The sequence below is a fragment of the Daktulosphaira vitifoliae genome, unplaced genomic scaffold (assembly GCF_025091365.1).
Source record: "Daktulosphaira vitifoliae isolate Bord-2020 unplaced genomic scaffold, ASM2509136v1 Scaffold_14, whole genome shotgun sequence".
Taxonomy (NCBI): Eukaryota; Metazoa; Arthropoda; class Insecta; order Hemiptera; family Phylloxeridae; genus Daktulosphaira; species Daktulosphaira vitifoliae.
Window position 1 is genome coordinate 7,382 of NW_026099585.1, and position 15,862 is coordinate 23,243.

The 15,862-nt window shown below is 26.6% G+C and overlaps 1 protein-coding gene across 2 annotated transcripts in view; it reads left to right on the forward strand.

Moving 5' to 3' along the window:
- Nucleotides 1–1,071: 1,071 nt before the first annotated feature.
- Nucleotides 1,072–15,862, forward strand: part of LOC126908824 (fasciclin-2-like) — a gene marked incomplete at its 3' end in the record, with an annotated part of 80,143 nt that continues 65,352 nt past the window's right edge. For both annotated transcript variants that reach the window (XM_050691123.1, XM_050691122.1), the window contains 1 exon segment: nucleotides 1,072–1,495. Coding sequence is in view for 1 of the 2 variants with exons in the window: in XM_050691122.1 (XP_050547079.1) it covers nucleotides 1,426–1,495 (70 nt within the window).

The window sequence follows — 15,862 nt, forward strand, 5'->3', positions numbered from 1 at the left end:
GTTTGAAATGTACAATAGTACAAATAATTTCTACCAGTATGATTATTAGTTTACCAAAATCCTTATTAAAAACTGTGAAGGTGTTCATATACTTGATATTATATTTCTAAAACGATAAGTGATTGGTGTCAGTTTTTAATGAATGATGAAACTATAGCAATTATGTAATATTTTTCTTTACTGCGCTTATAATGTATTTGTAATAGTTGGTTGAAAAATAATTTCAAGTGTGTCATAATACTTTGTATCTGTTAAAAGGTCGTTTCCTAAAAATTGAGTGTTTGATATTGCTCTTTACATATAATGTAGTAATTTGGATATATATATTTTTTTATTATATTGCAAGTTGCAATCATAAAACTCCATAAAATTGTAATACTTATCGACGGTAAATGTGAACATTATAATGAGTATAAAAACTATTTTATAGAATATGGAACAAATACGGGTAGCCGAGTTCAATGAACATTTTTTTTACACAGAGGATTTATTTTTTATCGACTTGACCAGATGATGTGTGACCGATAAGTCGTGATCCGAATGTCTGACAAGCGTAAACCGACGCGATTTATTGAATTCTCAAGAGACTGTACTCGACGAACAGCGTTGGCGAACAGTTTTGACCGATGCGTTACGGCAAATGCGACCAAATTGAATTGTACACTTCGCGGTACATCGAACCCGTTGACGATAATAACGTCCCAGCGCAGATAATGACTATCCCACAGCCAACAACTCAACAAAAGCGGAAAACGTGCAGATTGCTCTCGAACAGTACGTCGAAAACGTATACAAACAGGTGTAACACCCCATTGCTCCGTCGGTCCATTGGAAACCGGTCGACTTGAATAACGGTAGACGGGTCGGTGCACGAGAAGAGCACGTTGGCGGCAGCTAACCGTGGCGACGGTGGTAATGTCCATGTGAACCGCAACGCCTAAACGATAGCCGTTCCAACGGAGACAGCCGAACACGTCCGAACGCGTCGGGCACCAGCAGGTTGCATTCCGACCGCACTACGCCGGCGAACGTTAATACCATTCGTGTACTGTCGCGCGTTTTCGTCTCANGCCATTCGTGTACTGTCGCGCGTTGTCGTCTCTATACTCGTTGGTCGTGTTGTAATTCATTTACGTAGTTTTGGTTCGTTCATTTGTTTTCGGTTACAGAATTTTTATTTTTTCATAGCAAACAACGGGTTTACATTTCATTTATGTATTGGAAATCTATTTAAACGGTCTTTTCCCCTGTTTGGGGTTTTTTTGATTATTTGAATTTTACTTGTCGTCTTCGGTCGTTATGATGATCTGTTTTGAATGACATTATTTTTATATTAGAAATTACATTTTTTCTCTCATGTCTATCGAAACCCGTTAAAGTAGCATAATAGTTTTTTATATTATTTTTTTAACGCAGAAGATAATCATGAGAACAATGTTTGAAGACAACCATTCACTGTTGACCTTGTTGTTGATCTCCGCCGTCGTTGTATCAGGTACGTTAAAGAGCGCCAAGACTTGCAGTTGAAACGTTAAACGAGATATTATAATATTGTAATTGCTTCGTAATTCCGGTTTTTTATTATTTTATTTCTTTGTGGTTCTTACAACATTTTGCTTGCAAAAAACTAGTTTATATTTTGTACTGCAATTTATTTTTATAATGTGTAAAATATTGAAAACTATCCTGGTTGGTTTATTTCGTGTCCAAGTCTGTTAACACTTATCAATCGTATTGTACGATCAAACACCATTTTATTTGATAGCAAACTTGTTTTACTATTGAAAAGTTTTTCGCCATACCCGTTTCCCTCTTTTTATCATGCAACTAAAGTTTAACGAAGCTACATATCATTAACGCTGAATATCAGGAAAAAATATTACTCATTCAATTATTAATGCATAGCAATAATGTTTAGTCACGTTTTATTTCAATTTGTTATTGTACCTGTACTAGTTTTCGCAATACCTAAAAAATTATACATATTCCATAAAGGCTTGTTATAACTTTAAAACTTCCGTTATTATTATGCAATTTATATAAATAAACTCGAGTCAAAAACGTGCTCCTAGTAAATATTAGCTTATCTTTGATTTTCATTATTAGCTAGTAATTTATGTCTATTGTTATCATAATAGCAATTTTGAATAATAATAAATAGGAAATGTATACCTTTATACAAATTTTCAGTCTTAAAAATTCCTAAGAATTTTTTTTTAATCATTGTATAGCTCCGCTTTATTGTATTCAATTTTGATTTGATAAATTTAGGTTAATATTTTAATTTTTATTGTTTCCAAGAACTAAAATCGTTACATATTTTAAAATATTTATTGTGTGAACACTTGCGTAGTTATTAAAAGGAAATGTATAGAGATTTTTAATTTAGATCTAAATATAGAAATTTAATTGAAGTCATATTAAAATTTAACCAATTAGGTATTCTAGATAGTAATTAAAATTTAAAAATTTAAATTGAATCATGGGTTTTTTTAATGAAGCGTTTTGTTCCATTGTTTACTTCAAAAACGCTTTATTGTTTGCAACTCCGCAAACACTTTCTTTTCAGTTCTCTAAGTAATATATGCATTTTATTATATTTGAGAACTGAAACCCCTTAGATTAAATCCACTCCATTTTACTTTATATTTTTCGAATTCAATTAGAAATTTCATGTTTATAATTCAACGACCTTCAAAATAACTGTATTCGTCATGATGTGTACACATGTTATGAGTCATTACCCTGTAAATAAACTTAAAACCGAATAGTTTATGATACAATAAATATTATCTTATTTATTTTTTTTTCGTTGTTTGATATGTTTTGATAANTTATTTTTTTTTCATTGTTTGATATGTTTTGATAACTTAATCGTTTTTATGACATAATTATAATTAGAAGTGAATAGTAATTAGTTAATCTGTTTTTTATTGTTAATAAAATAATACAAATTTTAAGCTAAAATAATGATATTTTTTGTTATAATGTTTCAATTCTATAATTGATAATCATAAAGTTTTTAATATGTCGAGGATGATTAATTTGTGGTCAGTTTAATCAACGTAATTATGTATGATTTGCCTTTGAACTTTTTTTATTAGAAATCGATTATACAGTTCAAAGCCTTGAATTATTTATTTCTGTAATTAAATGTTTTTATTTTATTTAAAAAGATATGCAAGTTTATTTTGTTTGTAATGATATTCTTCCTATTATAATTATTTCATATTATGTATATATAGCGTACAATTGCCAAATCATTTTAATTTTATTAGTTTGCTTATTTTAATTTGTTGTTAAAGTAGCCTTTTAGTATTTCAAAATGTACATTTCACCAATGATATACGTATTTTTTTTTTTTTGTCTTTATTATCTATTATCTTTATCTCAGTCGGATAAGTCCCATAATTCAGCATAAAATATTTTTTCTCGGTTGTAGTCAGCACCAAATTTGTGATTGTAGAGATTTATCAATTCATCATTTTAATTATATCTAATTCATCGCCACTGTTCTTTTGATCTTAAGGAAATTAAATCATGAGTATTCTCTTTATTTTTTTTATGAAAGTATTATTTATTTTGTCATTGTATAAACACGTGAGAAATAAGACGAGATGCAGATATGGAAGTATAATATATGTATTTGAAACAATGATACATTTCAAATGTAAAGAAATACAGTTTTTCTTTTTGAAATTAAAAGTAAAAAAAAAATTTGTGTAATAATTCTCGGTTAGTAAACACAGTTATGTGGTGACGGTTAGGTATTTTAAAACAGAAAGGACAATTTTACACGAGTGTTAATTGTATATTCCATTGTAATTTATCTAATTTTGATTCATGTTTATTCATTTCCAATTTTAATAGCCTGGATAATATTAAATTATCACTATAAAAGGTCTGTGCTAAATCATTTTACATGTATAATAGCGTGTAGGTTAATAACTTTGGTTTGATGTCGAGAAATTTGAAATTTGAGTTAAATATACAAAACATAAGTAGGTTGTAGTTTATATTTAGTTTATGAAGAGAATATTAATTTAAATTTCATCTTTGCTACTTGTTATAATTATTACTGTTCTTCTCAAGTTGGTCTAATTAGTTATCTGCATTGTTGTACAAAATCTTAAATTTAAAAAGGCAAATAACGTTATCTTTCAAGTTTGTTGTTTTCCAGTTTTAATCTTCTATGGGGTGATAAGCGCAACTTGACTTTTTGTAATGTCCCATAGGCAGAGAAAGAAAAAATCGGCTAATATACAGATGCATTGAATTATAAACGAAATTTTTATTTTCGATAATTAATTGTATTTGTCTAATATGTATGGATCACGTGTTTTGTTTTTTTCTTGGTCTTCCATTTAGTTTCATCGAAGAATATAATAACATTCGATTGAAATCTTGGGAAAATATTAAAATGAATAGATTTATGTTGGGAGGGATTGCCGTGACTCTTATTTTTTGTATTATGTTAGGTGGTCAGCGTTTATTTATTGTTCCCACGCCTTCACAGTTGTCTTGCTAGCGGGCAATCGGTCATCATGTTGTACTCTTCTAGATGGACTATATCAGGTGATTCCCATACAAGCGACCAATTAGTATACGCATTTGTATACGACAAACATTGTAATGTTTATTTCTTAGTGTAATTTAATGACGAGCGTAGGACTTTTCAACAGACGTTACTGGTATTGTTGTATTAATATTATTACTACCCTCAGGTTAATTACACTAATTGATATTTTCAATATGTTTTTTAGGGATTCGGTAATTTTTTTTTCATGTTTAATTTTATTTTTGAAACATTTTCTTAATAATCCTAATGAATCTCATTTGCTTATATTATGATTTTTAAATTTTGTGTTTGGGATTACTTGACTTTTCTTATCGTATCACGATAGTAGTGTTTCACGCTGATCGTGATGAGGTTAAGAGCATAGCGATGCTCCCACGAAAACACAACAATGAACTCTTTTTTTTTCTTTGACTATGACGAATAATTTCATGTATTGATTACATCCGATTGTTTTATCATAGTTTCATGAAGTCGTGAAAACATTATTATATGAGAAAATGATAGAGCCAGCACGTTTAGTGTTCAATAGCACTTCTTGCTAAACTTAATTTTAACCATGTACATGTGGTATATTGCAAATAAATAACAATATTAAAATAATTCCACTTTTATTTCAATAATAGTTAAAGATGTAATATATTTTACAAGATAACTATAAATGTCGAGTTTTTTAGAACAATATTTTAGTATACTATAATAGCTTCTAGTGAAAATATTATGGTTAAACTAATTTAATGTCAACAAATAATTCTCTTATCAGTTAATTGACAGAATTAATTCTAACGTTGTAATTTATTGTTATCGAGTATAAAATTGCAATAATTTGTTTTCACTTGTCATAATTGTAATATAAACTCGTGTTGAAGTACATATTAAGTCATAAAAATATTGAAGAATTTGTATGTTTTGTATGGTTTGTTTTCCTTGTTCCTTTGGAAAAGATAATCTATTTTTCTTTATTTTAATTTTCTGTTACAAAATAGATTTAATTTATTTTTATTTATCTAGATTCTAGAATATAAGTAGATAACAATAATAAACGAATATGACTGTTCATATTACAAAGCATAGTTTTTTCTAGGAATAACTTAATAAAAATTCAATTTTAAGAATTGGGAATAAAAAAATACCTATATCAAAGTAATAAAGGATGGTTGGCGACGTTGGCATTTCTTTGAATATATATTTTTTTCTTTAAAAATATAGGGTGTTCCGGTCAACTGCTTCAAACTCAGAGAGGATATCCGGTGTATCCTAGAAGTGTAAAGCATGCGTGCTGTGCTGTGTATAGTAAAAAACTGTTCTTCCGTCATATCTCTATTTTTGTTATAATATCATAATGCCATAATAAGCAGTAGTAAATTCTTTGGTCGTTTAAAAGACGTAGCCTAACGGTTCTTATATTAAAAATGTAATGCGTACTCTTTGTGTATTGTATACTGAGATGTCGCTCTCTAGAGTCTCTTGTTAACCAAGAAAGTGATGATGATTTTACAACGAAATGTAATCGAATAACCTAGTATGATTAAAGATGCTTCTAGTGTATCTGTATACAGAATGTACTACAAGGGCTTTCTAATAGCTAATTACAGTGCATCTAATGTTATTATCATTTATACCACATAAAAATTATAATTTTTCTTTGCGTGTACTATTTATCTTGTACATAACGACTACTTGTTATTTTCATTTCATCTATAGTTGGACCAGGAGCTCTATTTTAACGACGGTATAATTTAGAAACTGGTTATTGCCTTACACCCCAAGATATGAACAGGTATAGTAGATGTCTTATGATAATAATTTATTATTCGTATTCAGTCGATTTCTCAAGGATTAATTGTTCAGTTGATCGTAGTTGTCGTTTTTTATTAGTAATTTATCATTAAATGGCAATGGATTTTAAGATAAATCTATTCTTTACCGATGGGTATTTTTCTTTCTTCTTGGAAGGTTTGACCTTAATAATTTGGCGACGTACAATTCGATTTAAATTACTTATATGAGTTTTTCTTATCACTGAGTTTTCTGTTTAATTACTTAAATTAATTTTAAGACGTCAGTTATTCATTTCTCTTATTTAATTTAGTTATAAGTTTGTAACTAAATTTAACTAGATATTTCCACTTATAGTTTCTTATATAGTTTTTTCCTTTTAAATAATGTTTTTTTAAAAAATTATATTTGTCTAAAAATTTTATATTTTTATGGCATTCTTAACTTGGATAAAAACTAATAAATTTTTTGTATAATATTATTCAATAAAAGGTTTAGTTCTCATTTTAACTAAAATTAAATTTTTTGCTTCTTTATTTTTTGTTTACGAGTTTTTTTTTCTTAATTATGTTTTTCTCTACTCATGAATATTTTATTAATTTCAATCAATAGAAGAGAAAAATTAAAACAAACTTGGCACAAACTTTTACACAGACATTCGACATAGAAAAAAACAAATTCGTTTCAGCTCATAACATATTTATGAAGTCCCTCTCTGACATTAAATTGGCAAACAATATCGCTATGCTATAAGATATATTTTTCCAGTCTATTTTTGTTAGCATTTAGGTCGTAGAAAAAACAAAACATAAGTAATAATGATGATTGACAATAATATTTATGTTGTGTAAATGTTAACTGCATAATAAAATGCTCAAAATTTATCATCTTCCTTCATGGTATCATAACAGGTAATAGAAATATGTTAAGTATTTTTAACATTCTGTATTAAAAGTTGTAAATGAGTTTTGACGATTGGCATATGAAGTTTATGTCTCATATAATTTGTTTATTAATTCTGTATTTTGTGAGATGCAATTAATTATATTCAATACTTATCTTCTTACAAGAATTTGTATAGTAAATGATACTTTTATCTATTGAACATATCTACTGTTCACTTGCGCCTTTTGATGATGAATATGANCATATCTACTGTTCACTTGCGCCTTTTGATGATGAATATGAATATATAATTTTTTTTTTTAATAATTTGATCTAATTTTAATTTGTATCTATTATGCTTCAGTAATTTTTGTCATGTTTGTTATCCTCCATACGAACTGATAAAAATGTCAAAATAACATTGTATAACAGAATCGAGCAAGTTTGTTGTTATTTCATATCGTTTAAGACACAGAACTTTTTAGAACAAGTGTTTTTCTATAACCATTTCCTTTCTAAGTATTGCCCTTTTTGCCCCTACATTATAGTGTGTTATTGATGCTTATGACCGGTTTCAAACTCCCCTTAGGCTTTAGAAGCATAATATACTTATACTTTACACAAGTTACATAAACTCATACCAGTGAAGCGTAAACTACAGTCAAGAACGTGTGTTTGTTTAAAGAGTACGTAACTCAATGTAATATTAGTTCTGCAAAAGAGGGGTATATTTTGGAAAACCTGAAGGGAAATCAGTCGTGGGTCTTTTCAGAAACCAGGATAGAATTGTGCGGAATAGGCTTTTGCCACACAGTATTTCCCCGGAGGTTAACTGGCCAGTGGCACATAGTTCTCGATACAAATTTAAAAACATTTTCAGAGAAGGAAAGGTAGAAACAAGGTCCCTATGGGTCATTTTTCATCGTCACATACATACACACGTCCCTTCTCTTCCCTTAGACGTCTGACCTTTCATTAATGATTGGTGTTGGCTTGGACATTGTCGCTAATCACGGTTTTCTATTATCACAGATCGTCTAAATTAGGTTTACTCGCTTACATATAATATGTATATAAAAAATCAAAGTGTCCAAATAAGATGTATTACAATTTAATTTTTGGTACACGTTAAAAATAAAAAGCATTTTGGCATATGAGTAAGAATATAACGAATTCTGGTTGTTTCTATATGTTTTATTTTGGAAAATAATTTAGAATGATCAATTCATCTTACTATGAAAAATTAGTTTTTGAAACGTTACTAAATATTACTACACTAGTTATATAAATATATATATATATATTATAATCATGGTTTAAATCATAGTAAATTATTAATATATCTATTAAAAAAATTGTAATGAACATTTTATCACTTGTAATTCACAACCAATTATATTTTAGTTGTAAGTTTTTTTTTCAGTTTTTAATTACTGGAAAGATGCACAAATCGTTAGAAATTGTTAAAACGAAAACCATAATATTCGCTTGCATTTTTTTCAAATATTCAAATTATTGAAAAACACGTGTTGACAACTTTTGAATATTCCAAGCATTTAAAAAATAACAAAACTATTAATTTTTTACACATTATTATTTGAGTGCATTAAATTATTTGAACTCGGTTATCATACATTTTTTACTGATTAGATATTTTAAAAGTCCTATAAAGTATAACTACTTAAAACTTCTGAATTTCGCCACAAAATACTATAAAAACCATATTGTTAGGCAATTCTTTTTGGATGACGTGTGTAAAGTTTAGTGACAATGTAACGTTGCTNCGTGTGTAAAGTTTAGTGACAATGTAACGTTGCTATATGGCTTTATGTAACGTTTATCATCATGAACAATCTGGAAAAAAACTGTTAAGTTATGTTGTTATTCGAGTTACCTATCTCACAACGTTTCGCTCTCAGCATTAAAGCTGTAAAGAGTTTTCTTGCTGTACATGGTGATTGTTTAACGCTTTATCTAAGTATAAAACATATTATAATTGTATTATATAAATTATATAATATTACAAAAATAAACAGACCCGTAGAGTCTGTTTATTTTTATCTCTAGACATTCATGAACCACTCTACTCCTGTATAGAAGTGCTAATGTCTTATAAAATAATGGTTCAAAAGTTGTTATCCACCAATTGTATTTTGGTCAGATAAGTTTATTATTTTTAAGCTATTTAAACATTTGTGTTACCATTTAAAAAACATAAGTTGCTATTATTTTAAAGGTGAGAGAGGGAAAATTTGTTTGGAAATTATAGAACATTGGATACTACTAATTTCTGAAAAGAAAAAAAATTGTATATTTTATATTTTAAAAGATATTGCGTAAGTCATAGTTAAAANTTTTATATTTTTAAAGATATTGCGTGAGTCATAGTTAACAAATCACTCTGTAGTCCGTATTTACTAAGAATTATGTATCTGTGTGAACTGAAAGCTCATTCGAAGATCATATCAATTTTACACATGTACCCATAAGTTAGTTTTTATGATCAATAGAATGTTTTAAATATGTTTCTTTCTAAATTAAAAATATTCAAAAAAATAATATTTGACACAAGTTTTTTTGCAAAAATAAAAACTTCCTAACTCCCAGTTTTTTTGTTTGACTATCAGTTTGTGATAATTTTTTTTATCGTACCCATTAAGAAGTGCATTCTGAAAAAACCTTTTTTAAAAGGTGTTTGTTTATTGTTAAAATTCAACATTTATACTAACGTGTAGTAGTTTTGAAATATTATTTTAAAACAAAGTTTTCAACATTCTCGCCAACACTTTTTAAAATAAAATAAAATGCCAAACTTCTTAGTATACCCAATGGAACAGTATCACGGGTGACCGTGGTGTGAGTACATACATTATTTAAACTTAACGATAACAATCGGACAAAATAACAGGTGTGACGGCGTGGAATGAAAAAGTCTTTCGTGACTACAGAAAACTGTTTACCCTCATTGGCCTTTTGAGTCGTGTATATTTTTAATAATTCCTTAACAGTAGTATAGAAGTATAGTAACTTCTTAGCATTAGTTTGGTACAATTAACATGAGTTCATAAGGTTTAATATAATGTTTTCAAAAAAGTTTAAATTTTGTTCACTCAATCGACAAAACTTTAGCTGGATTATTTTACCCAGCTAAATAAAATTATTTAATAATTTTTGTTTACCTTTTTAAGACTAGTTTTTTTGAAGAATTTATGTAAATTATAAATTTGCGCATTAGTTATTCATTTCTGAGAATCGGTTCGTTTTTACGTTTTAACATTTATAAATATTGCCGTATCGAGTTTATTAAGTGCTTATAAAATATGGGAACTTAATTAAAACCATCTGGCGTATTTAATATATATCTAAAAACACAATTACATGAATTTTTTAATATTTATTTCAATTATTAATTAAAAAAAAAGTAATTAGGTTTAAAAATGCGGGTGGAGTTTTTTTTTTTATTAAATTTGAAATATTTCAACTTTATATGTACTAAATATATATGTTTGTTATTTTAGAATCTGGTCAAGTATGTAAATAATGTTTCAATGAAATTATTTGCTATTGATTTATAATTTTTTTTACCGTTTAAAATGACTAGTTGCAATGTTTTTAATCGTATAATTATTGTTGTCTTTGTTTAAAATTATTATTATTATTACTTAAAACACAATAACTTAATATTTAAAGAAGTAAAACGTGTATGTTGTAACAAACTCAATTTATTTTATAATACTTCAACGGTAAAATTTAAAAAACCTTAGCGATGTTCTAGAATCTTGTGGCAGTGCAATAAAATACAGTGTAAATAAACCAAAATGTGAAATATTTTGCTGAACAGCCGCCAATTTTTTGATACTTAAAAAAATTTTCTTCTCGTATATTGTGTGCACTTACAAACTTACCAGAAGGTAATAAAATATAAAAAGTAAGATTCTTAATGTTTATTTATGTCATGTAAGTTTATTTAAAACTAATCACAAATAGAGATTAGTTATCGTTCTTGGAAATGCTAAATGTTCTATTGTGGTACACTATTCTCCAATTAAATTTTTAAGTTAAATTTTTATGTTCCATATTAACGTATCATTAGACAACGCTCAAAATATACTGCTATCAATCAGTGTAATAATAGATTCAAAGTTTTTCTGAGTATTTTGTTAAGTGCTTTTAATTTTTTAGTACAATGATCCTATTTATGCGAGTACGTTTTCGTTACGCGTTATTAGTTTTACACCTTCCAAACAAAACATGGATTAAAATTAAAACATGTAATATTATATTTCTGAGTATCAATATATTTGATACGGTTAATCCTGTTAAAAGAAATATCATTTTTTCAATATTTCACAATTTTGCTAAATTGTAGTTTTTTTAATTAAATTTTTTTTTTATTTGATAATGATTTTTTTAGTAATTTAAATTATCAAACACTTTAAAGTAAAATACTTTTCTACGAAGTAAATCTTCCTACATTTAGTAGAGTTTTTAAAATAACTGAACAGTAAAACACATTTTTTGAGCATACTACAATAATATGACTTTAACAAAGGAATCAATTTATCCTATTAATATAGGTTTGTGTAGAAACATCTATTGTTGAAAAGAGAAATTTTAATTTGTAAACAAATTTGTGATGATTGTGCACAAAAAATATAAATAGCCTAAACAAAGAAGCCCACGCAAAGAAAAACAAGATATTATGATGGTTTGGTTGTAATAATGAATTGATTTTTTTGAATACATATAATACATTTATTATCGAAGTATTTATCTCTATGTTTTAATGTTTTTTTATGCAATGATCTTATGATATTTAAAACTGAAAATATATTTAAAATATTAATTAAATATTTAACTTAAAAACCATAACAATTACTAATAATTTGCTTATGTGTATTTCGTTAACAATGTTACCATCATCAGTATTAAAGAGATTTAAATAATTTTTGTGGCTTTTTGAGCTAAATATTTTTAAGTTTTAGATTAATTTTTAAAACTTTAAATACTACTAGTTATCAACTATTATTATATAACTTTATAATAATTGAATAATTTTAAAAATGTACAGATTACTTTTTAAGAAACTTGGTTTTGTTAATTATTTAATGATTATGCGCTAAAACTTATTTTTAAAATATTTGCTTAGTCTTAGTAGGCAGTTCTTTAAAAATCGCTGAGACAAAATCTATATTTTAGTGAATAAAAATAGCTTCATGGTGAGAGGCTTTATTTAAATTATTATAACCATGTAACATTAACAAATCATTGATGCAGGCTTATATTTTCTCAAGTACTCTCTTAAGAGAAATTAATAAAAAAGAATCATATTATAAAAAATCATATAAAAAAAATTATATTTGTTCTTTAAAATCTCTAATTTTTTATATCTTACTATCTAAGTAAGCTAATATTGTAAGTGTCAAGCACAATTGTTTATTATCTAGAACTATACCTAAAATAATATTAGTTGAACTAATGTTTTAACTTCTAACAAAAAAATGATGAAATACTAATTTTTGTATTTATCGTACAAAGGTTGTACACTATATACAAGTTTTCACATGCAACGTTTAATAATTTGTTGTTCATGTACATTTAAACATCATTAATTTGACATAAAACGCAAAGTATTACTCTGTCATTCTTTAGACAGTTTATAAATCTAAAATAACTGTCTTTATTAAAATTAATTTATATATTTGTTAAGAATAAAATGTTTGCATGTCTATTTAGTTAAATATTGTTCGAGTTCTATGAAATAATTTTGTTTGTCAATTTCCAAGTGTGTAAGAATATGTATCTATAAATTTGGTATTCATAGAAAAAGTTGAATTTATCAAAAAAAAAAACGCAAGATTATATAATATATACTCTTTAACTCAAGATATAAAATATTCAAGATATATTACATATATCTTGTATAACGTTTTTACCGTGTAGGTATGTGTTTATGTATTTTAAAGTTAAAAATGTACGTGTTTTCGTAGGTTTATGCTTATTTATTGTTGTTTGAAGTTCACCATTGTTATTGTCATTTTGTTCGATAGTCGGTATTGTGCACAATTGTGACCTCAGCTTTTGGCATTCTCTCTCCTCTTTATTTTATTTTTCAAATGCAAATACTACGGGAAAGGACGGATAGCATGAAGAATGATAAACATCGTGGAAAAGAATTATTGCTTAGATGCGGTTATTCTTTTCTTCGTCTCCCTCACACTCTATAAAAAAACGATTTTTTTCGCACTGTACCATTCACACATTGGCATAACGAAACGATTTAAACGCACCTGTTTTATTTGGTTGGGAAATGACAATTTAAGACTACACAGGGTGTTTTACTTAACTGATAGCTGGATTTTGACGTAAGCATTACTGTAAGTAGCATTTAGTGCTTACATCAATATAAAATTTATTATTTTAATGGATATGTTATGTGAAGTGCATTGCTACCTTAAAAAGTATGGCGTCTTTATTGACAATATAAGGACTTACTTTTGGCACTTATACTAAGTTTTAAACTTTTTTATGATTTCTAAAATAATGCATGAAAACTTATATCATTGTCATTTTTATTATTATTATTATTATTACTATAGGTTATTTTCTTAATGTATTATACTTAAGGTTGTATTTAAATATACATTGAATTAAATCTGATAAAACATTTTTAAACGAATTTTTTAACATTATTTAAATATCAAACTAAAAAAAATTGCTTTATAATTTGGCGATACAAGTATTTTTTATTTGCATTTTTACGTTCTTTAATAAATAAAAATGAAATATTACGTATAATCATTATTATCTGGTATAAAAAAATAATTGCCCCTCGAATGTTTATTTTTGTATAAATACGTAATGATCAGAATATATTGCTGCTTCATTAATTTTAAGAGTTATTATTTTAGAAATTATTTCCTCTGTTAATAATAAAGTTTTTAAATGCAGTTCCGGTTTAAAGGGGGAAAGGGGCGAATGTCTCAAGGCCTACAATCTTAATGTGTTTATCTCAAATNGGGGCGAATGTCTCAAGGCCTACAATCTTAATGTGTTTATCTCAAATTTTACTAGCCTTCTTACTTTTTTTAAGATGGCGATATTTTCCATACGGAGGCCCATTTTAAATACCACTGTGGTGCCCATATAGAGTTTAATTCAGCCCTGTTTAAATGTGACCAATAAACAACCAATATATTTCAAAAATGTAATTTTTTATTTTTCTTTATTTATGTATTTAGCTGTATACTCATGCGTGTACATTAAAATTTAAGTGAGTAAGTTAGTTAATTTAAAATTATGATAAATACTGTTTGTATTTTTGATAGAAATAAGTTATATTTAACCTAACACATAGATTTATTAAATTCAAAAAAATTACAAACGTAAAGTTTGTAACTAACGAGGATTTCGTATTCAGTATAAAAATTTTGATTTAGTTTATGAATTCTTAAGTATTCAAAAATATTTTACATAGGTAATAATTTTAATGTAATTTTATGGTATTATTTTTTTTATAATATGTAATTTATATATATATATTTTTATTCCCATTTGTAAAAAAAAAAATTATTTCAAATTTATTTTATAAAATAATATTACTAAATTTTACTTTTACTGTCGTTAAAACTTTTAATTGGTTAGCAGTAGTTAAGTTCCAGACATGGCGATTATGGTCGAGTTCATAGCTACGAAATATTTTGCGGTAGTGTCTGGTCTTTATAACAAGCCGTTCTATAGTATTCTATACATCCGCCTATTGATTTTAATCTAGTACTATCAAAGTTTCCTTAACCCAATCTAGAACGATTTTAGAAAAAGCAAATTCTTAAATTGGACCATTAAAATGATAAATTATTTCTATCTAACATTATGAACTAAGAATAAAATCTTCAAAATAATACTTGTTAAACTATTAATTTTATTTCATTGTTAAATAAGGCGTGGCATTGCCAAGTGATCAAAGTACCGAAAATTCAAAAACTAATTATATTACTTCAAATTAATCTATATATTCACGTCATACTGTAATAATATTCAACTTCAATAACTATTTATAAATTGTAAAAACAAGTACCTAAAGGTAGAACTGCCAATGGTTTCTTGTAGGAAATTTGAATGTTTTTTTTTTTTTGATTTTCATTAAATATTTTGAAAACAAAAAATGTTTGATACGTTTATCACCTACCACGTCTCAAATATTGTTCCATGAAATACTAATTGCATAGTTAATATTTTAAGATACTCGTTGCCATAATTAATAACGTTGCAATATTATGAATAATATTCATAGTGACATGATTTGATACGTTCTCGAGTTAGGATAATAAAACAGTATTTATAAATGTTACTGAAAATCGTCAAATGATTAATAAGTTATATTAAAAATTAAACTTTTGATTAATTTCAAAGTACAAGATTTCGAGGAAACAAAATATCTAAGAAACTTATTTAAGTGGTATTTTTATTTAATAAATACGAAAATATAGATTAACATTTAGTCAGTACTTTCATTTTCTAATTGAATTAATCAAATAAGTAATCTTCAAAATTGTTTCACGATTTAAATATTTTCAGTTATTTCTGTATCCTTTATTCCCAAAGGACAATTATCACCAAAAG